General features: G+C 37.8%; 1 protein-coding gene across 3 annotated transcripts in view; it reads left to right on the top strand.

The window, feature by feature from the left end:
* The window catches only part of ebf1b (EBF transcription factor 1b), a 137873-nt gene that overhangs the window by 92285 nt on the left and 19935 nt on the right, over window positions 1-25653 (top strand). For all 3 annotated transcript variants that reach the window (XM_056262239.1, XM_056262240.1, XM_056262238.1), the window contains exons 8-10: window positions 1768-1909; window positions 9165-9295; window positions 13699-13825. In XM_056262239.1, the coding sequence (XP_056118214.1) occupies window positions 1768-1909; window positions 9165-9295; window positions 13699-13825 (400 nt within the window). The remainder of the gene's footprint in view (window positions 1-1767; window positions 1910-9164; window positions 9296-13698; window positions 13826-25653) is intronic.

The following is a 25653-nucleotide window of genomic DNA, read 5'->3' as shown; positions in this document are numbered from 1 at the left end:
TCGAGATATAAAAGGGAATCAAATCCCTATAAACATCAAGCTCTGTGAGCATTAAAATAGAGAGAGAGAGAGAGAGAGAGAGAGAGAGAGAGAGAGAGAGAGAGTAAAACGAGAGTGTATGATTAGCCACATCCCTTAGAGACTTCCAAGTTCTTTCTTTTCTGAAGAGGCAGAATTTCCACTCAAAGCTCAACAGCAATTGAAATAAGAGGCTCTATGTGGGGTACCAGGGGTCCTCTGTGGCTTAAGAGGGCCCGTTTGTGCCAATCATCACAGCAACCTCAAACACTTATTACCTTCTTGCCATTGTCTCAGGGCGCTCAAGTGCTGCCCGCTTTTTAATTGAATTAATCCGAGCCAACCTCTATCAGCAATCAATCGGAGAGAGCAGAGCATTGTGGGATAGGCAGAGAAGTGTGTTTGTATGCGGTGTTAATTAGTGTACAGCATAGAAATTATTAGAGACTACGAGTGCTTTAATCGAGGCGTCGCTTCAGTTTCGGTTGATGCCACTAGTGGTGCAGGAATTACATACTTCCCTGCAAACTGACAAAAAATTCCTTCTTTCTTTTTTTTACATAAAACATTATGTATGAATATATGTATGACAGAAATTGCTAGTAAATTTCACAAAATAACTGGAATAATAACTAGAAATAACTGTACATTTCCTGAAGAAAATGTGAGTGGTGCTTGTAGTTGGATGCATGTGACTGCAAGAAAGCCGAACCATAAGTCTATAATGTTCTGGTGCTGAAATATTGCTTATTTGTAATGTAACACGGTTGCTAGGTACTCTAAATGGTTGCTAGGACGTGGCTAGGGCTGCATGTCTGCCCAAATCAAAAGAGCCAAACTCACATGTCTCTGATGTTCTGATTCATTTATATGCCTCTCATCTATTTTTCAATGGACGTCTATGGGGGATGGTTGCTAGGGTGCAGTAACTGGTTGCTAGGGTGTGGCTGAAAAGATTTTAGGTCATTACTTATTGTCTGCTTGATAAGTCAAATGAGTGAGAGAATGGGTTCCTAAAGGCCCGTTCACACCAAGGACGATAACAAAAATCGTTCTCAATATTAAAGAATAGCAGAGTTTTACACCGCAGCTTTAATGATAACGGCACAGAGAAACGATATCGTTGGAATCACTTTCAGAACGATTTTATCCAGCTGATAAAAAAACATTGACAGCCAATCAGAATCCATCCTGCCGTAACAAGCTCAAGCATTTAAAGTGGCAGACAAGCATGCGCTTAGAATAAACAGAGCGATATCGTCCGCTGGTGTGGATGCTAATATAGTTATCTTTATAGTTGTCGTTGTCGTTCTTGTTGTGAACGGGCCTTTAGGCCCTGCGTTTGTGTGTGAAAGTGGCAGTTGAGATTCAAATTTAAAAACATTCCGTCAATGTAAGTCTGTGGGATTTTTTGGCCCACTTTTTTGTCCCCTGTGTGAACATCATTAGTCAGATCGCTTAGAAAAGATACAGCAAACCTCCGCTCAATGAGCTGGTTGATTTGACACCTCATTCATGGGTCTATGACAAATGATGCGGGACGAGTAGCGGCAAGTTTCGTCTAGAAGAAGAAAAAGTATGACGAATAACAATAGGCAAGCACCACTAATTACAAAGAAACAGCAAGTTACAGATTGAATTAAATGTGAAATGAACGACTGAAATAGTATTTTCTTGTTAAACATACTCTAGTATTTACAACTTAGATTTTTTTTTTGTGCATTTAAGCCCTGTGCCCTTCCTTTACAGGTGGTTGTGTCAACAACAGTGAGCGTAGAAGGACACGTTCTGGCTGTTTCAGACAACATGTTTGTGCACAACAACTCCAAACATGGCAGAAGAGCTCGGCGACTGGACCCGTCAGAGGGAACGCAATCGTATCTAGAGCACGGTGAGTTACTGCGGATTTAACATCGACAGATAATTGTATACTCGGTAACACTTTATTTTACAGGGTTCCTGTTACATGTTACATTACATTAGTCACTTTAGTAATGATGAATAGTGCATAATTACATGCAACTAACCCTAAACCAACCCCAAACCTAACCCTATAGTTCAATATTACTACAGTACTTAAATGAACAATTACGCTGTAACACGGACACCTTCAAATAAAGTGTAACCGTATATTCGTATTTATTTAAATGAAACAGTTCATTTCGGAAAGTTAATTTTATAAAATTCGGAGCCCTTTCTGCCTCTTTATTCCATCCCAATTGGTTTGTTACAGGAAAAAAATTAAGAAATAGTGTCAAAGAGAGTAAGATGAGGTTGGCTTGTGTGTGAACAGGGACCCTGACAGATCATGTACGTTCAGACTTTATTATACTGCGTTGAAATATGCAGAAAGTCTCTGGAAGCCACACACACTAGACTACATTTTATTAATAGTGTGTTGATACAAAACTCCATCCAGTATGTGTGAATGAGTTGGTGAGAGATAACGCTTCGCTGTCGGAGTCGTCTGTGAGCTTTGGCCTTTTAAGTCACTTCTCCAGTGGTGCGGAGAGAGTAAAAGATGAAGCAGAGATTAATTAAAGCACTAAACTGTGCCCTCCTTCATTCCTTTAACCCATCCCTCCGTCTGCAGAAATGACTATGGTGGTGTTTAATTGAATACAGAGGATAAGATTTAAGCATAAAGCCAGATACATTCAATCCAAAAGCACAGATTTTTAAGTATGCGGCAGAACCATGGTAACACCATGGTACTAAATGATTAGCATATTTGGTAACGCTTACTTTTACAGTCCTGTTACCCATGTACTTACTATGTACTTATTATAGTAATTATAATTACTGGGTAATAACTAGGTACTAACCCTGAACCTACCCCTAAACCTACCCCTAACCCATGTACTTACCTTATATTAGCCAGTACTTTCTAGGTAAGTACACTGTAAGTACACGTAAGTACTGTACTGTAAAAGGAAGCGTTACCGCATATTTTATGGTACTCCAATGTACTCCAATATACATTAGCATGGTACATATAAACAAACGTTAACCGTTTCTTATGTGTATAGACTCAACTCCAATATTGATTCCAATAATGTTTGTTGCTAAGCTAACAGCATCATTCCCTGTATGTATAAAAAATACAAACATGAATACTAGGTAAATGAAGAATTTCATCACTTTTCAGTATTTATTCGTTTATAATCAGCATTTCTTCATATTTTCGCCATCTTAGAGGATTTTTTTGCAAACTACTTTAAGCTAAGAGACTTTAAGTTTAGCTTTAGCACACATTACATTGTTTGCATCTGAAATCGCCCTCTCATTCACTGTTCCCTACATTAATCCACTAATATAGTCCACTGAATGTGTGAATGAAAACGAGTGAGAGAATTTGGACACTGCTGTTGAGTGTTTATCGGCGGTACACTCATTATTGTGTTACGGGACAGAATAAGTGCTCTCGAAATTGTCTATAATTGTTTCGGATACCAATGCAAATTGCTGCAAAATACAAATGAATACATTTCTGATGATCATTGGTCTCCTCTGTGTTTGGTTCATCACTCAGATGTTTATTTAGTCCTTGGCTACTTCCTGTCGGCAGATGTGGCGAATTCTGGTGTTATTGAAAAACGTATGCTTTTAAGGCACGCTGCATAAAAAAATCCCGCTTTTGACACCACATCCATCACAACGGATTACTGATGTCTGACAGTTTGCTTAAATAATGTATGTTGAAAATGGTCTCAGAAATGTAATTTCTTACTCATTCTCTTGAAAATAAAAAGCCATTTCATGGCTCTTACAAAGCAGGAAGCAAGTCTTTCCCTCGAAGGGGTCTTTGTCTTGGATTATCTGTTTGTTTTATCATATGGCTGTTGAGTCTCTTGGTGGAGTTTAGCTTTAGCATTAGCGTCAGCATTCCCAGAGCCCATCTGTGCAAGTCCGAGCCCACGTTGACGTGCTTTACAAAGATGCCTGAAGTATTTATCTAGACGCCCGACCAATCCAATCAGTGTCCCATTTAGCCTGTCAAGGATTTAGATGTCCAGGGAAATTTGTTGGATCTGGATGGAAGAACAGAACATATGATGTGGTGATTTACGGTCGTGGATGAATATGGTGTGATAAGCTGTGATGGTCTCTTGGGGTCTGTGGCCGCGTGCTGGCGGCATCAAGCGCTATCAGGAGGTCTGTTTGCATTTGGATGAAAGACAGAAAGTACAGATTTACAGATTGTACTGACAGTAGGCCTCTGTTTCTTTATGATTATTATTTTGGTTAGGGTTTCAGTTTATTGCATTTCAGATGGATATGCTCAGGATATCAGTTCAATCTGCAACTTTAATTAGTGGTGCTTGTTAAGTTTTTTTTTCTTTTTTTTTTTCTGTTTGACGGGTCATAAAATGAATCTCACAGCCAATTTTGGCGGCAATTTTTCTCTACTGCGTGTAGCTTCTATTGGATTTAGTGGTATACGGTTTATAAAGGTGGTGCAGGTTGCATTACAAGAGAAGGGATGATATTAATTGTGGTTATCATGGTTGGGATTCTAATGGGCCCTCCTGGAATGTTTCATTAAGACAACAGCAGTGAGAATGAACTCAATGGGGGCAACTTCGACAACAACTGGCTGGATGTATTTATCTCCTGGAGCTGTAGGTTGGTGTGTGACCCCAAATTCTCCAGCCTACTGCATTAAATGAGTTTATAAGAAAGGGAAAGCAGGAAAAATGGCTCAGCTGAATGCATCCCAGCGGAAGACAGTCTCTCTGTCCCAGAGCACCAAGCACAAACCCTAGGGACACGGAAAGGGGATGCAATCTGTCCGTGGTCTGCACTAATGTGTATGTGTGTGCTACACACCTTATGTGGGCAGTGATTTTATATTCACTGTTTTGTTTCTGTGTTTGTCCATACAGATTTTAGTTTTATAGCTTTTAATCTAATTGGATTTATTTTATTTTATTTTGCCGTATTTACTTTTAAATGTATTGGCTTGATGGACAAATCAAACACCACCTTTCTATAGCCAAGCTCCACCAGTTGAGATGCAGGAGCTATTGTTTATTATTATTGCTGTAATGAATATTAATAATATTATTAATATTAATCATTCAGATTGTTAATAAGAGCATTCCTGGTATGCAGTGCCTGTGAAATAAATATCGTCACATGACGGTGTCACCTGTACCATTTTTTGGACATTTTTATAAATAATTGAGTACTTATTTTTGTGTAGTTTTATCAAACAGCATGGGGTGTTTTACACACAGAACATAATTCCCAGAATTCTTATAGTGATGTTTGTGTGATTGCACATTTATCTGCTTAATTTGTAACTTTTTTGTGTGTTTTGGTGCTGTATTGTGTCTATCAAAGTGTAATTACTCAAATGTGTGTCGCCCTGTGTTCGTACCTCTGTGTTTTGCTTTCGTATTTTGTGTGCGAGACTTTTTACATTGCAAATTAAATGTGTGTGTGTGTGTGTGTATGTGTCGGAGCAGCATGGTGAGCAGATGGCTTAGAGAAAGCCACAGAAAGTTTAATCCTATCAGATGGATTCATGCATCTCCATCTGCTTAATCCAGCTACCATTTCAGCCTCCGCCAAAAACCTCCACTCACGCCAAGATTACCGCCACAGATTGCACCTCATCTTCCCTACTTTACCACCCCACCAAACGCCAAAGTGTGTGCGCATGTGTCTCGTTTCACCCTCCAGGTCTGGATGTTTTTTCCTTTTTAGCATCTGACATAATCATGACATGTAAAAAGAGAAGATTAACATGTGTTTACAGAACACGAGAAGTTGTTCTTTTCAGTAATCTAAAGCTGCTTGTGATTTGGATTTAGGGATGTTTTTCAAATTACAAAAGGGAAAGAATATAAATATTGGCCACAGATTAAGCTTTTGACCTTTGAGCTTTTAAATATGATAGCTTTTTGGAATTTAATAAACAAATGATTGATTTTTCAAAAATGTCCTTTGTATTTAAGAGTCCAGATGTTTTTAAAGATTCAAAAGAACTTTACTCAATGAATTATTTTCTAAATCACTGATGTTTATTACTTTAACAGATATATTTACATGGTACTTGACAAATAATAATAATAATAACAGCTAATTTTAAAAACACTATTGATATTATTATAGTTAATTATAGTAATGATATCCATGATCGTATCCATAAAATATCATGGAAACGGTGAAATAAATGGAAATTTATATAAATATTTCCAAGAATTTGAACACCCTTAAATTTGACAAATAAGTTCCACGCATCATTTATTAATATTTAGGCTAATCGGAGTAATAATTGCAGAAATTCTACAGATTTGTCTGTAAAAGTACTGCAAAAAAATTTTTTTGATTAATTACATTTATTTTGGTTACACTTTATTTCGATGCTTCACTTTAGACATTCTACTAACTATGTAACTTTGCAACTACATGTCAACTACCAGTCATTAGAGTATTAGTAGACTGTAGTAGATTGTTAGGTTATGGTTCTGTTGGGGGACCATCAAATTAAAGTGTTACAGTACCTACATTTTTACCGTTTTTAAGGTAGACATGATGAAACACTGTTTGTGCTTGTTTTGTTGGACCTCATGAATACTATCATTGCGCAACATGTTTGACATGTTTCTCACGCCACTTGACTGTTTATATTCACTGTAACTTCAGTCTTTTAATGATTCCACCAGTTTTCCCACGCATCATCAGCAGCCCTTAGCGAGACAGCTGAGCTTAGCCTAGCAAGGATACAATATATCTTACCCCACTTGCATCTCACAGCGTGTGGATCTAACAGTCGTGCTGGCCCATCACAACTCGTCCTCTCTTTATATCTCATTACTGTGAGTGACGCTTTGGCATTTGGGAGCTAAATGCAGGTAAACGCCGGCTGGCTAAATTGCTTTCTTTGCCCCCTGCTAGCACGAGACTCCACGTCTCGGAGGGGAGCAGACAGCTCTAATAAGCAAACTGACCTTTCTCCGTGGTGGTCCCTTTCTCACTCAGCCCCTGATCCACGGCCGCCGCGGAGAGCAACAAACAGAACACGCTAAACGAGCTGCCGTACCTCGACGCCCGGTGACAAAAACACGTGTCTCCTACTGCAGGAGGCCTAAGGTCACCTTATCTACACGAAGAACGTACAAACACACATTAATGCTAAATTCTACTCTTAGGACACTTGAAGAATTGATATTCGTGACAATTTGGTCATCTTTTTAACCAAATAGCCATTTAAAAATCTTTTTCAAGATCTCCTGACATTCCCACTTGTTCAATTTGACGAAAAATCGTTTCTGTGGGCACTTTTGGCCATGTGGACTTGGAAAACAAAGTTTCTTAAAACACATTTTTCACACTCTCACTAATTTATTTAATTTATCCTCTAACAATGCAACACAGCAGAATTGTTGTTTTTGTCCTTTTTTTGTGAAATGTCATTAAAGGTAGGGTTGGCAATTTTCGGAGTGGCTAGCAATAGCAAGTTAGCTTTTAAAGCATGAGATCCCACCCTTCCTTCAAGAGCGTCTCCAAAGCCACGCCTTCTTCAAAACACATGAACGCAGAGCATATTAAGAGTTTGCAAAGCATCACGAGACGAGAGACGGCGTTAAACTACCTCATGTCTCAAAGGACATGACGTTACAATAATAACAAACATAAACAACTTAAAGAGCACTGACCTGTACCACCTGACTGCTGCAGATTCATTTCGGCGTTGATAGTGTTGTCATTGAAATGCATACATTTTCTTCCAAATGACAGTAGTTATGGCATGAACGCAGCATAAGCTCGTTGTTTTGGTTCAGGAGGAACTGTAGAAGGTGGCTGCTGTTTCGGCACTCGGTGACTGACGTCTATCTAACTCTGCATAGCATGAAACGCACTGATGACGTGTGATGTTCGCGCGAGCAGGTGCGCGGAGCTATGGAAATACATACATTGACAGGCAGGTAGGACATTTTATGGTCCTACGCCTTCCACAGACGATATATAAATGCATGTAAATACATTTGGACCACTTAACTTAGTGATTGCTATCAAGAAGTGCAGAGACTTTCAACCAGAATAACAAAAAAATGATTGGATGTGATTGATTGGAAATGACGCACAGTTAAAATGTTCTACTCATGAGTGAAATTTAAAATTGAACTATAGGACAATTGATCAAATTTATTTATTTCACAAAATACTAATGCTAATGCTTATTTAACTCTTTATTTAGAATATCATAATATATCAAATGTTTCTGACTAAATTTTATACTTAAAGATATAGATTGAAAGTCTGGATATGGGACAAGAGTAAAACAATAAAATATATACATAAAAAGGCATTGAGTAGCCAAAATAACAACAACAACAACAGCAGCAAAAAACATAAAGGCATGATAAAAAGTTTAAATCTGTTTTACATTTTTTTTTTTTTTTAAATCAACCCCTGGGACATAGAAAGTGGAACAGAAATAGTTTAAGAAACCCAAAAACCATTCTCAGAAAACTGTGCTAAATCACTGCATAAATATTTCACACGACTCTATCGTCAACCATGAAATATGGCCTAGTAACAAATGAATTGTAGTACTTATTGGACACTGCATCCTTCTAGCTAAAAGAGTAAATCTTTTGGCAGTCTGGCCCATAATTTGAGGCATTGTCTCACTGTTCTGCTACAACTGAAGCATTTCCTTGCTATGCCCTCAAAGTATGGCTATGCAGCTCAGGCGTAGTGTTGGATGGAAATCCCATGTAAGTGATCCTTTGTTTTTATGCCTAATGTGTGCTATGAGAGCTGTGAAAACCACCGACACTTTTCCAGAGCGTGTGGTATGAGACTCTTAGTTGGATCCAGCTGTGTGAGTTTTCTCTGTGACATTTGTGTGTTTTTGGTTTCCTGCACTGGCCTTGAAATAAGAGACTGAGAGGTGTCAAGACTTCCCTCAGAGCCCAGGAAATAAACTACATTCAAATGACACCTTCAACCCCGAAATCTGCAAACCGCCACACTAATGTTGATCCTGAATGTGGAGAAGTTCTCAATAAAACTTCTAATCATGGACAAGTAATGCTAGTGCTGGGTCACTACAGTACACTACTAAGCACAAATGCTCAAAGTTGTTTTTTTCTTCCTCCAAATTGGTCCTGTGGTGTTTCTGGACGCAGCTGCACCTTGTATCAAAGCCATCAGTCCCAGTGAAGGCTGGACAACAGGAGGTGCTACTGTCATCATCATTGGAGACAACTTCTTTGATGGACTGCAGGTCATCTTCGGCACCATGTTGGTCTGGAGTGAGGTAAGCTTACAAGTCATTCCTGTATGTCCAGCAGAACTTTGGATTTTCTCACTGATTGTTGCTACAATCTCATTCTAATCATAGGTGTTTGTTCATAAAGCGTGGTTCTAGTCATTTTTTGCATGTTTGCATTGATACTGAAACATACTTTTTGACATATACAGGAACATATTGACAGCATCTATATACTTAAAGTCGACATGAAACAGAAATTGAGAGTCTTTTTCTCCTTGTTGTGATCCAAGTGAAACGGCTTACATTCATTGAAATTACTATGTTGATTTGATTTGATTTGATTAATGGCATTGATTAATATATATTATAACTTAAGAATTGATTAAGGTTGGGGTTAATTTTGGGGCTCAAATATACACTTCACGGCCAAAAAAAGTCGCTGTTTGGATTTAAATAGTCAAATCCATATGATTTGATCATTATTGCGGTGATTATTATGTATCTAGCATGTTATATGTTTGGCAACAGTTCTTCTAACCCTAATTGATGGAGTGTGTAGCTTTTCATTTCTTAAACAAGCATGTTGGAAGACACATCATGGCCATATACCAGGATGACAATGTCAAGTTTCATCAAGGTTCATATTGTGAAAGAATGGTTGGGAGGGAGCATGAAGGATCATTTTCACAAATGAATTGGCACCTCCGAGTCCAGACCTAAAATTCAATGAAAGTCTTTGGGATGTGCTGGAGGAGACTTTACAGAGTGCTCGACTCTTGCATTGTCAATACAAGATCTTAACCACAAATTGACAAATTGAACCACATAAAAAGTGATAATAGTACAGCAAAAAGACAAAATAGACATACCAAATAATAATTATTAGATACAAATTTAATTGTGAGATAATATTAAGCTTGTAAGTCAGCAGTTTTTTTTATCTAATAATTATTACTTGGTATGTCTATTTTGACTTTTGAGTTGAATATTGAGTTTTCTCAATTGATTAGTCAAAGTTCAAATAGACTAGTGTTGTTATTTAAATAGCTTATTAAAGCCATCACCTTTCACCCATCTCCTATCAGAATACATTAGCGTTACTTTAGGCCGCCATTATGCAGGTGATTAAGTTACTGTGCTTAAGTGATTAAGAAATGTAATACTTTTAATAGCTTCTCGATTGTTTTGACAAATATCTTTGTACAAGAAATTGAGCAGCTTGTGTAACACTGGCTAACTGCTCAATAACAACGGGTTTAAAGATGCTCAAATCAGTGGTGGTGAATCACATACACAAACACATTGATCTAGAGTGTTTTAGAGTACTTCTCTCTTCAGACAGCCACTCTTCATGAGCACTACAGAGTGTTCATCACAGCACCAACTCTAATACAATTTTCCCACTGCATACTCAACAACCCTCTTTGATCTGTTGATGCTAAGTGCTATTAGCTTTCAGAGAAACAAGCTAATGAGTGTGTGTGTGTGTGTGTGTGTGTGTGTGTGTGGTTATGATGATCTACATCTGGTAACGATTAAATACACTGTGCTGAAATCTCCCTATAGCGGTTCCTGTGGACCTTGTAACCTTGTGACCTTTACCTCCTGACCCCATGACCCCCATACACGGGGGGCCCATCAAGAGCCACGTAGTTCCCTTCAGCTGCAGTGCCAGTGGGGATCTGATTACCACAGATAGCATCTAACGAGGGAGGAAGAGAATAAGAGCAGGGGAGGGTCCAAAGGAAGATCTTTTTCTTTCATTCTTTTCGACTCTATAGGCAGCAACTCAGAGGCAATTTACTCACAGTTGATTGCAGAACAGTTTGACATTAGCATGTCGCTAAGCTAACATGATACTCCAATAGGCATAAAAACACACAAATACTGGGTAAACTAGTATATTTTTTAATTAGTTTGATCTATTTTTAGTGATAATTTTAACGATAGTCAGTAATGAATGGATTACAGGTGTAGTCAATAGTTGATTTCGGAATAGCACACTAGCATGCTACTCTTACTATTTCTGTCACAGCCTATACCTTAAATAGAATTCATAATAGCATACGAGTATCCATCAACATTTCTCTTGACTTCTTTTGCCATTTTTTTTCACTGTGCATTCTGGGATTGTCTTGGCTAGAATTTGGGAGAAATTAGGTATCTTTAGTGTTTTCAAAAATACACTGTAAACCCTAACGCTCAAAATACTTAATTGGTTTGAGTAGGAAAAACTTAAATTAAACTAATTAGTTCAGTCAAATTAACTTTTATGAGTATTTAGCACTTTCTTTTTCTTTCAAGTTCACAGAATGTATATATTTTAAGTAAACTGAACTGTTTCATTGTTTTGAGTTTTATGAAATTATTTCTTTTAATTTAGACGAACTTAAGTTTAACTGAAACGGCTGGGATGTATATTTCCCAGCATGCTTTGCCGATGGCACTCGAAAGGGAGAGTAAATGCTAAAATTAAGTGTAATACAATGTTTTTTTGTGCAAGATTAATGTTAAGCGGGTGATTTAGTAATGATTAATGTTTCGTTATGCTAATTTAGAAGAATTTCTGTTAATGTTGGTTTTAGGATAGTTACCATCATGGTGACAAGTGGTGCATGAGCTTGATTTGAGAGCAAATAAAACCTTTATATTGCTGTAAGTGTTACTGTATAGCATACTATTGTTAAGATGTTAACAAAATAGTATGTTAGCAAACTAGCTTGTTAAAGCTAGCTAAGTTTATACTAATAAAAGTGTTCACATTGAGATTACATGAAATTTTAAGTTAAATGTATGAATTAGTGTACTCAAACATTTCAAGTTAAGAACAATTCAAATGTACAAATACAAAATAAAAATATGTCAGTTCTGCTTACTTAAACTTTGAATTTCTTAACTTAAAAAATTTGAGGCAAAACTGATTGCCTTAAATTTTTTGAGTTGTGCCAACTTATTCGGGTTTACAGTGTATCGATATTTCAGAATCGATACTGAAATATCTGAAACGGTTCCAATACTCCTTTTCTGCAGTATCGATACACCGATATTAGCTGAGCGTTCTCGCTCTCTCTTCTCTCCGACACACAACGGTTTTCTCTCACTCACTCGTATCATTCGCTCTGGTTGAATAGTGCTTGTATTGCACATTATTTTAGTAATTCCGGCAGGTTTCACCCTCACACCAAAAACTCGCGCACCACTGATCTATATAAGTGCCGCTCTCATAAAGCTGCCTCGAGAGTGAAAATGTAACTTCTTTTTTTGGCTTATTATTACGCTTAAACAGTCAAAAACATACAAAATTATGTCAAAATGCCCATCTTGCTGATTATTCAGGTGAAAATATTCAGTTTCGGAACGTAAATAATTGAGAGAAAATGTATGGAGTGTAACAGTATGTTGGATCCGTGCATACACTCTTAAAGTGACAGCACCCTAATAAACCTGCTGCTGTCTGTCATGTTAATCAAAGAACAAAAGACAAGGAGAAAAACACCCGCTGCTCTTGATTGAATAACTTTCATTGTAAGCATTTAATCTGTATTTAATTTTTACAATGAAAACCATCCAGTGTTATTTTACACTAGGTATCTTGGAAGTCAGCATCATTTTGCTGGCTTCAGTTTGGAAGGCCTTTGCATCCGGAATGCGTCTAAAGCCATAAATGCTGTCAGGCTAGGAAGTTCCCTTGTTTACTGGTTCGAAACCGAGTTTATGACTGTGAGAGACACATTTTCAAAGCAGAAGATGTTTTAGACAACAGCTCAAATGAACCACATGCATATAGACTGAGATGCTGAAAGACAGTGTGCTGTTAATTACGTCTCTGAGGAGCTCCACCTGTCCTCTCCAGTCTTCATCTACGCCATCCCTTCACCACCCACCATAAACAGCCTGATACTGATTAGACACACATACAAACACACACATGGCACACACACAGTCAGATTGTTTACTGATCAGAACTGGATCAAAGAACATAATCAGCCAGGGCAAATGAACACAGAAAACACAACTGCAAACAAATGCTGCCAGAGCTTTTCTCACAACAAACTTCACTCTTCAGAGACTTTTTTTCTTTATCAGCTAGTGGTTTCTAGTGGATCTATGGAGTCGGTTCCTCTCAAATGTGGGTTTGCCTTTCAAGTCACATGTCAGGATAGTCACCAATGAAGGATTTGGGATGGTTTGTAGGCAGACAAGTCATTTCCCTGCAGCTTCAGAGCCATTAGTCTAGTCACATGGCATTTACAGCTCTGATGATTGGCTCAAAACAACCTGGCTGCATAACTGAGTGCCCATGAGCAAAGATGGCCGATTTCAATTCTCACACTTCCTGTGGCAGCCGAGCAACTGCCATTGAGGGGAACGGGAATGCTGGATAGCTTTCTCTAGGTATCATAGACCTCCTTGGTTCTAACATCCTCTCTCTGATTTTCTCCTCATAGCTCATCACACCTCATGCCATCAGAGTTCAGACCCCTCCTCGTCACATCCCTGGGGTGGTAGAGGTCACGCTCTCCTATAAGTCCAAACAGTTTTGCAAAGGCACACCAGGAAGATTCATCTACACAGGTAAGCCGTTTCATCTCAAAACAAGAAAGATGAAACTTTTGGCTGGTTTCAAGTATCTAAAAACAGGTTGGTCACAGGAGAGGTGTGATTTTACTTTATTCATGTTTTAAAACAATAATACAGGCCTCAAAAAACTCATTCCCTTCCATTGGTGGAAAGACCTGGGTTATATCTAGGGAAAGGAAAATAGACTATCTAGCAACCAACAGAACACCTGGCAAACACACGAATCAACCTAACAACTGCATAGCAATGTGCCTAAAAGAACTCAGAACACTTTAGCAACTGCATTGCAATGCCCGGAAAATTACCCACAATAACCTATAACACCATTTGCATTTTCTTGCAAATGTTAAAATCTGGTAATTCTATTATTATGCTTTGTATATGTTAATATATATATATATATTATTTAAAATTTGAGCATGTTTTTATGTTTATGTGTATACATACTTTTTTTGTTTGATTATTTATGATATACATATGGATTATTTGCTATAAGTAGGATTGTTGATTTTTCTCACTAACGCACACGCACACACACACACACACACACACACACACACACACACACACACACACACACACACACACACACACACACACACACACACACACACACACACACACACACACACACACACACAACCACGCTCCATTAAGAAGTACGGCTTTGTTAGCTTAATTACTGTTGATGGAGAAAATATAACAGCTAATGCTCATAAAACCTGTTACAATCAAGGAAGTAAACAAGCTGCACTTTATAGGCCTCCATATTGAAACTATTTAAACAGTGAAACAAACTGAGGAACCGTGCAGTTTACATGAAACTATTAATGCGTAAATACACAAACAAACACAAAACTGCCTCAGTTAAGTTTGGCATAGTAAATCTACATGACACAAATGACTGATTTCTCATATAATGTGTAGACTGTTGGACATGTATGTTTATACACTGTATACAACTGTTAGACAAATTAAATATTTTAAGAGTGTATTTTACAAATTCCACAGGGCCAAAAATGTACATAAAAACACCCACACATTCATATGAAAAGATGACCTTTTGTCGCTAGTGTTAGTTTTGTCAGCTATTTTTTTATGTAGTCGTAGTCTAATTTAGTCTTTTTTCTAAAAAAAAAAATTCTGGTTTTTTTTTTTTAGTCAACAATGGCATGTTTTCACAGACAGAACTGAGCAGTGAAATTCCTAATAGTAATTCCAATAATTCCAAAAAAAATAAATTCTATTAAAACAACAGCATAAAACACTTTGCATTGTCACTAAGAGGTTACGTAAGTGCATTTATTCAGCAACCAGATCCATGTTTGGATTTATTACATTTCATCACTGAGACGGTTTGATCACAGATTTAGTCACAGTAAACAGCTCAAGCGGTTCGTGAAGAGACACAGACACATTCATTTAAACAGAATATCTCAAATGGGGATTGTTAAACTTCAACTTACTTGTTTGTCATTGTTTTCAGATAATCGGCAGCACTTCGATAGTGTAGAGAGAGTGCGTGCGCATGGTTGCCAGATTGCAAAGATTAAGTAAAACACTGGGCAGAAAATCTATCCTTTTGAAAGAAAAGCTCTAATTGGGGGATTTAAGCTTGTAACATCTGGCAACCACAACCATGAAAGCTTGTTGTAGAGATTTGTACAGCATACTAATATTTTCTCTTCTTTTTTGTTTTGTTTTTGGTAATAGGTTTTTTAACAACATTTTAGTCAACTATCTGCAATGATATTGCATGTTAATAGTCACAATTATCGCTTAATGATCTTGGTGTCGTCTCGTCATCGTCTTGTTTTAGTCATGAAAAAAAAAGTTGCTGACGAACATTTTTCATCATACTTTTCGTTAACAAATTGAACACTATTCCTACTACAGTGTTCATGAGACAAAGCAATTGCGCTTTGGTCTTACCTCATACTCCAACCCGATCAATGCCTACTTCCATGAGGTCAAAGGTCAGCTCGCTGGTTAATTTCATGGTTATTTTATTCTGTTGATTTTTGTTTGTACGTCCTCGCTGGTGTTAAATCATCACACACACCCACACAAACAAGAGGACACACTTGAAAGTGATTCTAAATCAAAGGCGAATTAAAAGAGAAAAATAGCTGATCTGGTGCACAGATGGATCTTTTGAGAGGGCGACGGACTCGTTCCAGTGAGAAAGAGAGAGGGAAATGTGCGTCCACAGAAGTTAAGTGCCACGATAGACATGGTTAAAGAGTTGTAGGTGGAAACTAGTGACATTCAAAGGGAGACACAGATGGCAAATTTATTATTTTATTTATTTCACCCACTGCTATGAGTATATGAGTAATTTCTCTCAAACACATTCAGAATTTGTTTTGAAATAGAAGCAAATGTAGTGAAATTCATGCCTTTTAGCATCAATCCTCAAACTTCAAACGGGTAACATTCAGCTTTTTAAACTTACGGCAACTGTTACCTTAAAAATGAACTCAAGTTGGCACCTTTTGGGGCATCACCAGCTATAAGCAACTGGCACACGAAGATGGCAGCTGGCATGGGTATTAGAAGTACCCAGCAGACAGCTGGCGATGCTAATCAGCCTCTGTTAGCCGAGGCCGCTAGCAAAGGCTATTTGCATAGAACACTAGCAAGAACTCAGAACTAATTGAATCAATACAGGCAAAGCCACGGACGCCTCCCGCCAGGCTCTGGCTGGGCATTAATCAATGGCTACCTGGAAACTACAACTGCAGTCGGAATCCATAAATGGCTAAATCAGTCAACCACAACAAGAACGTAAGTTGAACGTAAGGTCTTGCAGACAATGATACAAAGAAATATGTGCTTTTTATGTGAGAAATACATGTCAAGATTAGATTTTTTTGTAACACAATTAAGTTACAAAAAAACCGCTTAGAAAAACTGCTTAAACCAGTTAAGGTGGTTCATGGTTTAAACTGGTCTAGCTTATCTCCCACCATGGTAAACTGGTGTTCTGCTGGCTTAGTTTATTTTGCTGGACTCCTAGCCTGGCCAGCTGCCCAAAACCCCTCTAAAACCATCACACCAGACACAGGATTTGCAATAGATCACTACGGTATTGGTTATCGGTCAGTTTTAGAGATTTTTGTACTGGATATTTAATTGTGTTATGCTCATTTGCCATGTTTTTACTTTTAGATAACCTTTGCCATCATTAGTGCTTATTTAGTTAATCTTTTTTTATTTTTAAATAACATAGTTAAATGCTCATTAAATTGCTAAATAATCTCAAATGAAGACCTGTTTTTCGTATTTAACGTAATTTTGTGTTTTAATGCTATGATGACTAAATTCCCTTGTAGCGTTTAAATAAATTAGATTAAATGTATTTGTACATAACGGAGGCCAGCTAGTGAGAGCTGTGCAAGTAAACCTCACTCCCCTGGCCTCAAGAGGCGGTGCTGTAAAAAATTATATGATCAATAAGATATGACAAGATATGTTTTTACATTGCTTTAACTTATCAAAATAAGTTGAGATTTTTTTTTTGTTATACAAGATTCAACTAATTTTTTAAGTCATTTAAGTTGAAATGGCTCAAACATCCAAGTTGATTGTACTTAAAAATTTAAGGCAGCAACTTTTTTTTTTTTTACAGTAGAACCGGGGGATACATTGGTGCCATGACCCGGATGGGAGTGAGGTTTATATATATATATATATGTATATATATATATATATATATTATTTATTTACAGAATAGTACATCATTTTAATATCAGCCATAACATGAAAAATGTTATTGGCTTATCAGTTTCGGACAGAATTGTACTGTTTCTGCATATCTGACTGACCTCAACAGTGGAAATAACTTGGTGACCAGCTGAGACCTGCAAACCCCTTTAGTCTGGTTTAAGCTTTTTTTTTTTTCCAGCAGGATTTCTCTCTCCGTCTCTCTCTCTCATCCCGGTGTTTCAGTTGTACTGAACACCGTATACAGATCCCTGGGGACAAACTAATACATCTCATATAATTGACAGTGTAGGTTCTGTGTCACTTCTCAAACTGAATGTCAGCGGTGTGTGTTTGTTAGGAGGAAGTGCAAAGTGCCAATCGATAAACCTTTGGAGCAACAGAGACAAATCCTGCCTATGGAACTGCCATAACATTCACAGGAATCATAGAACCAGATCTGAGAAAGAAAGACCATTTTTTCCGTTCAGTTCCCCATTTCACACACTTTCTGCAGTTTCATAATTTTGAGATTGATATTTCCGAACAGTGATGCCAGATCACTACTTTCCCACTTTCCTATCAATACTTTCTTTCAAAGTTGTCATAAACTGCATTCGCAACCCAGTTTATGAAACAGAATATCAATCAAATCAGAAATTGATCCGATAGTGAAAAGTGAGTGGTTTGGAGGAAGAGTTTGAAAAACAAAAATGTCGTTTCAGAAGTGGAGAAACTTGTTACATTTTGATCTCAATACTTGAGTAAATTTTTTTTACACTAATTTAACCAAATATTGCTTTTTAACGGCAAAGCGTTTTTCTGCTGGCTAGACGGGCAGTAATTGGTGACGATAAAAATTCTCTACTGCTGCCAACTGAATGCTTTATTGTCGGAAGGGACGAGCACCTCCAATTAGATTTCAGACAATTCCAGGTCACAAGATCGGACTGCAGCCAGATATCTCGGCAGCGGCTCGAATTGAGTCTAGCAGTGCTGTAGATGGTAGATGAATCACACACACCAACACACACACTGCTAACAAGACCCCAAAGGACGAGTTTCGAGGCTTTATTATATAACACAGCCCTACCGAAAACAAGTGGAACGCAAAATGGAAATACGTTATTAGTCAGCACACCAAGCAGAAAAAAACACCAGAATGGTTTCGTATTTCTCAAAGTAATGAGAAAAGAGCCACTCTAAAATACTAAAATACTACACGTATATTTGTGTAAAGTTCTGTCATGTGAAGAAACATTTCCTTCGTTCTGTAAAGAAAGCGCACTTCAAACCAAATTCAGCTGCTGTTCCTCTACATCTGCCTCCTACATCTCTTTTACTGCCTGTTGTTTTTTATCATATAGATGCAACTTTAGAAAGAAAATAGTGTGGTGGAAAAAGAGCAGGGGGAAAGACAAGAATAAGATTGTTCTCTATTGATCTTAAAGTGGTGTGGCTTGGAAAAAATAACTCATCTATAATAGGGGGAGGGGGATGAAGCAATAATTCAGAGGTATTGAACGCTCCACTGCCGTGGGTATTGATCCCCCAGAGCTCTTGCCTTGAGCTCGTACCTGAAGGGGGGGTACATGCACCCTCTGGGAAGAAGGAGGGAGGAAAGTGGTGACATTCCCTTGCTCATTACTGCAGTCCTATAGCAGGAAAAGGATGAGAGTTTTAGTTAAAGACGATCCATACAGTCATAGTGCTGTCAGAGCCACGGACCTGCTTGTTCCAAGAATAGAATCAGTGTTGCTATGATTTGATTTGATAACTTTTGAGTTTGATTTAGTTTGTAGATTTGATTCAAACATTCTTGGTAAGCATTGTTTTAGTGAAAGACCCATAGTTGCTAGAGCACCGAACCGGCTGGTTGTAGATTCTATTCATTTTGTTTAGTCCCATTCAGTACTTGGGAATGTTATGGGTATTTTTTTAGTGATCCATACAGAGATAGTTCTGTCAAGGTTTTTGGTCTCATTATAGAACGTAATCAGTTCTTTTATAGATTTGATCTGTTTTATTTAATCATTGACTTTGATTCATTCAGTTCTTAGCTTGTTCTAAAAAAGTTTTTCAGTGAAAGATGATCCATGCTGTGATAGTGCTGACGGACCTCTGGAACTGCTGGCTGTAGAATAGAACAATTTCTTTTTATAGAATTGATTCATTTGATTTGATTCAGTTTAATTCAGTTTGTTTGATTTGATTTAGACACTTTAAAAAGAATGTGAAAGACTATCTACAGTATACAGTGTTTGTGCTGCTGGTGGTTCTTGAATGGAATTAATTCTATTATAGATTTAATTAATTGACTTTGATTTGGTTAATTGGTTAATTAATTGACTTTGATTTCCATTTGATTTTATTTAGCTACGTTACATTTCTATGATTTGATTCGAAACCTGCATGGATCTAGAATAGAATTGATTTTATTATACAGTCAGTTGATTAATTCTCTTTCACTCGATAACCTTGAATTAGACTTTATTTAGTTTGATTTGAACAATGGTTCTATGTGTTCGATGTGCTCAATTAGTGCTCAATGTTATTAATTGTCACTGAAGTAAGGCATGAATCAGTGGACAAACAAACAATTCTCACATTAGATTTGTTCAAAAATCACATTTAATAAAATGTATTAAAAATGTTAATATAATTAATTACATGATGTGCCGATTATTTATTCTAATTAATCGCAAATTAATTGCAGATCAATTTTGGCTGAGAAATTACCCCCAAAAGATCATTTAAAGTCATGTTAACTGAGAAGAGCATCAAATGGACATTACAAAAAAAGTAGCTTTAGAAATTTTCTTTATTTGATTCAACATAGAATTTATTACACATAAACTTTTAGGCTACAACAACCATGATTTTATTTTTTATTTTTTTCAGAAGCTGCATCTGAATTGGTATTCCAATATATATTTACAGACCAAAACAGTTTGGTTACTAACATTCTTCAAAATATATTTTTATGTTCTGCAAAAGAAAGAAAGTCATGGAGGTTTGAAACGACATGAGGGTGAGTAAATGTTAATGAACACAATTTCCATTTCTGGGCTATAGGCAAGATATGAAATCATTTTTTGAATGAAGTGATACTCTAAATAAGAAACTAAAACTGCCAGTAGGTAGCAGTAAATGTCTAAATGAGTAAGCCATTGTGTCGACTCATTCAATTCGTTCAAACGGCTGATTCATTCAGGAATTTAGTAAATGGCTCTCTTCATGAATGGGCCATTGAATCATTGCTTCACCCGAATGATTCGCTTAAAACGTGAAAATACAGGTAACATTTTAGTTGGCAAAATTGAGCAAAAACAGACAATATTACGTCTAAAATACACTCACCTAAAGGATTATTAGGAACACCTGTTCAATTCCTCATTAATGCAATTGTCTAATCAACCAATCACATGGCAGTTGCTTCAATGCATTTAGGGGTGTGGTCCTGGTCAAGACAATCTCCTGAACTCCAAACTGAATGTCAGAATGGGAAAGAAAGGTGATTTACGCAATTTTGAGGGTGGCATGGTTGTTGGTGCCAGACGGGCCGTTCTGAGTATTTCACAATCTGCTCAGTTACTGGGATTTTCACGCAAAAACATTTCTAGGGTTTACAAAGAATGGTGTGAAAAGGTAAAAACATCCAGTATGCGGCAGTCCTGTGGGCGAAAATGCCTTGTTGATGCTAGAGGTCAGAGGAGAATGGGCCGACTGATTCAAGCTGATAGAAGAGCAACTTTGACTGAAATAACCACTCGTTACAACCGAGGTATGCAGCAAAGCATTTGTGAAGACACAACACACACAACCTTGAGGCGGATGGGCTACAACAGCAGAAGACCCCACCGGGTACCCCTCATCTCCACTACATATAGGAAAAAGAGGCTACAATTTGCAAGAGCTCACCAAAATTGGACAGTTGAATACTGGAAAAATGTTGCCTGGTCTGATGAGTCTCGATTTCTGTTGAGACATTCAGATGGTAGAGTCAGAATTTGGCATAAACAGAATGAGAACATGGATCCATCATGCCTTATTACCACTGTGCAGGCTGGTGGTGGTGGTGTAATGGTGTGGGGGATGTTTTCTTGGCACACTTTAGGCCCCTTAGTGCCAATTGGGCATCGTTTAAATGCCACGGCCTACCTGAGCATTGTTTCTGACCATGTCCATCCCTTTATGGCCACCATGTACCCATCCTCTGATGGCTACTTCCAGCAGGATAATGCACCATGTCACAAAGCTCGAATCATTTCAAATTGGTTTCTTGAACATGACAATGAGTTCACTGTATTAAAATGGCCCCCACAGTCACCAGATCTCAACCCAATAGAGCATCTTTGGGATGTGGCGGAACGGGAGCTTCGTGCCCTGGATGTGCATCCCACAAATCTCCATCAACTGCAAGATGCTATCCTATCAATATGGGCCAACATTTCTAAAGAATGCTTTCAGCACCTTGTTGAATCAATGCCATGTAGAATTAAGGCAGTTCTGAAGGTGAAAGGGGGTCAAACACAGTATTAGTATGGTGTTCCTAATAATCCTTTAGGTGAGTGTATAACACAATATTAACTTCTTATTTAAGAGAACTGTTGTATAAAATCAATATCACATTTGCACACGTGCTATTCGGAATAAAAACAACACTTGTGTGATTCTGCGCTCGTCGGGCCATTCTAACCGTATTCTCGAGACTTTCATGTTCGTCACCAATCAACTGAATGAAAGGTACGGGGCGGGTGCATTAAATGCGTTAAATCATTTTATTCGCGTTATTTTCCATAACTAATTAATTAAATGAACGCGTTAAATCGACATCCCTTATAAAAAGGAGTAAGGTCTATTGAATCTATTAATCTAATGAATCTATTGGATTTTGTGTGGGTTGGGCTCTATCGTAGAGTGAGTGTATGTGCAATAGGCAATTATGTACCCAACTACTACCCGTCATACCACTTTACTATGCTCAAATGAAATGAGGACTTACCTCATGCTTCCCCTTCTCCTCTTTCCTCACTATCCCTCTACTCACAACATTCTCCCCTCCAGGTCATTATAGTGAAATATGACGAGGCTTGGATCTGCCCTCATGAAATTTCAATAAGCATTGATCTCTGTGATTGCAAGAGATTCTTCTCAGAAAAGCGAAGGATAGAAATAAGCGAAACGCAAAAGGGCGGGGGCATATTTGCTCATTAATTTATTGCCAATGATGTTCTAGTCAGTATGACAGTATCAGCCAATCGTTTTGTGCTGACAGCTCACAGACGATTCATTGATCCTTTGTGGACACTAGTAGACAATATTTGCTTTGGCTCAAGATGTTTACTAATCTAATTCTCTGTCACCAAAGCAATTCACAAATTTCTCACAAATCCATTAGGTTCGGATCATTTAGATCAGGCAGTACCACGTAAGCCGTTAGATTCCCACGTCCTTGAAGTATCCCAAAGCTAGGATCATGTCAATATATGATATCGATTTTATTAGCAGAGCTACAGTAGCTGCATTGGATCGCTTTCCTTTGCCATGCAAGCACACAATTCCATGGTTCAAACCGATATTCTTTTAACAACTCCCTTCTGAAACATTTTGAGCTGCTAAATTAGCTAATAGCACAGTTAGATACTTCTCTCACTTAGGCTATTTTTGTCTATTTAACCGCTAGAGCTACCAAGGGAGAACTAAAAACCAACATCCCTGTGCAAATTGATGCCATGTGGTATTAATACGAGGAAAACAATAAAACAGTTTGAAGAAGTGGAGTTGGGCCAAGCTATAAATACTTACCGTGTGGTTAGCGCTTGTTTCACATGTAGTGAATACTGCACTTGGCTACAGTGAAAAGTTAGGCCAACAACAATCCCACTTCCCCATTTTGGGATGAGAACTTTTCATACAGTAGAGATATTTAAATAGTTGAAGGGCTTCATTCTCCTTCTGAGAACTTCACTCTCTTGAGTTCGTCCCTTGTTAGACCCCTGAAGTAACTTAAGGGATTATTTCCTCTATCGAAATTGACTTTATATGTCTCGATGCCCTCGATATCTCTGTGTTCTTTAGTGAGGGTTAGAGGATGTGGTGAGTGGTGACCCAATCAAAAAGTATATCAAATTGGAAACTCATATTCTCTTGAGGGACGCATTGACCCGCAGTATCAGCCTGTGTTGAAAGTAGAGGAAAGGTTCTTTCATAAGAAACACAGTTTCTCGTACGGTTATTTTTCTGAAGGGGGTTGGAACGTGACTCCAAAAATACAGTGGTTTAAGAAGACGTGATTGTCATTGTCTTTTTTCCCAAGTGGACATACAGTGGCCTGCAAATTTATTTGGAATCACAAGTCACTTTAATTGTAATGTACTATTGTACTATGTACTATGTACTATGTACTATTTTTTAATGCAATAAGTTGTTTTAATATAATATAAGTGCTGGGCAACGATTAATCGCATCCCGATTAACCGTTGCCCAGCACTAAATAAAATAAAATAAAATAAAATAAAATAATATAATATAATATAATATAATATAATATAATATAATATAATATAATATAATATAATATAATATAATATAATAATACAATATAATATAATATACAATATAATATAATATAATATAATATAATTAGTGCTGGGCAAGTTAACGCGTTATTAACGCGTTAACGCATTTATTAATTAATGCCGACAATTTTTTTATCGCGCGTTAACGCAGTTTTTTTTATTATTATTATTATTTTGAAAGTCCGTTGCTCACTGGCTCTGAATACACATAGGCCTGCAGTCAAACCATGATCACAGGAGGGGTGGGATGTTGGTCAGCCAGCAAATAACCCACCCAAACAAGCAGTGGAGAGGCTTTGGCAGGTTCTCTCAGGTGAACAGAAAGGGAGACAGCGCTCCGCGAGTGAATGACAGGCGCTCTATGGATAGTAACCATGGCCACGGCTTCTGTGCGCTACGCAGCTGTAGCCTTTTTAACTTAAACAAAAATTATACATAACTTTACCTGATAGGCCTGCGTTTAGTTTAGCGGGGATGCTCTGCCATGTGAATTCCCTCCTGTTGATGTCCTGATAACTATTTAGATTCTGGAAACTCACAAACAGCGAGCCGAGGATCAGTCTCTCTTCCAATGATTTGTGCTGCGCGTCGTGTACAAAAAGTTAGACAATTCAACTTCGGCAACGCGCGGGCGCGTGCGTGAGGCGAGCATGACCGCAACAGTTTCACAGGACCCGCTTGTCGCTGCACCAGTGCTCGACCACTTCACCTCACTCTAGGCTGATTTATAATTCTGCGTCGGACCTACCCCGGAGCCTCTACGCTATAGACTACGCGTTGGTTTTCATTTATATCTGCGTCGTTGTCCGCGTTGACGCGCAATTACACATGCAGAGGGAGAGTGTGAAACCCGGGGAGCGGTTCTCTAGCAATCACAGCGCTTGCGGTACGCGTAGAATTGACGTTACATTTTTGGAGAGATGCACGTCAGGGTACGCGCGCTACACAGCTACGGCGTGAGTTCGATGCAGAAGTATAAATTGGGCTTTACCTCTGTTTAATGTAATCTTACGTGGGAAACCATGGCATGCCATGACCAAACCTAAGCTGCTATCAGAGAAGTAATGTTGGTCGACTTATATCTGTAGTAGTGATCATGACCCTTTGACTACATAGACTGTTTCTGCTGCTCCCTGATACAAGATACCTGTTCAGAAAACAAGAAAACTGGACTCGTTTTAACAAGCTAGATAAAAGGTAATGCCCTGGCAGTGGCAAATAGCTTTGTTTAAATATTTGATTTGATTACGTTAATGTTTAAGTTGAGATTTACAAGAAATATTTTATTGATACTGTGTAAAGGGAATACTGCTGGTATAAAAGCACCTTATTTGTTTAAAGTTTTTGCAAACCACATGTTATTGCACTTTTGTAGCAGTACATTTAAATCAAAAGTGCACAATACACTACTTTATAATTCATTATTCAATTTTGCGCGTAACAATGCGATTAATCGCGATTAATCGCAAGAAAATCATGCGATTAATCGCGATTAAATTTTTTAATCGTTGCCCAGCACTAAATATAATATAATAT

Source organism: Rhinichthys klamathensis, unplaced genomic scaffold (assembly GCF_029890125.1).
Source record: "Rhinichthys klamathensis goyatoka isolate OS25496 unplaced genomic scaffold, OSU_Roscu_1.1 h1tg000191l_1, whole genome shotgun sequence".
Classification (NCBI taxonomy): Eukaryota; Metazoa; Chordata; class Actinopteri; order Cypriniformes; family Leuciscidae; genus Rhinichthys; species Rhinichthys klamathensis.
The sequence above is the reverse complement of the archived record's forward strand: the minus strand, read 5'-3'. Positions and strand labels throughout refer to the sequence as shown.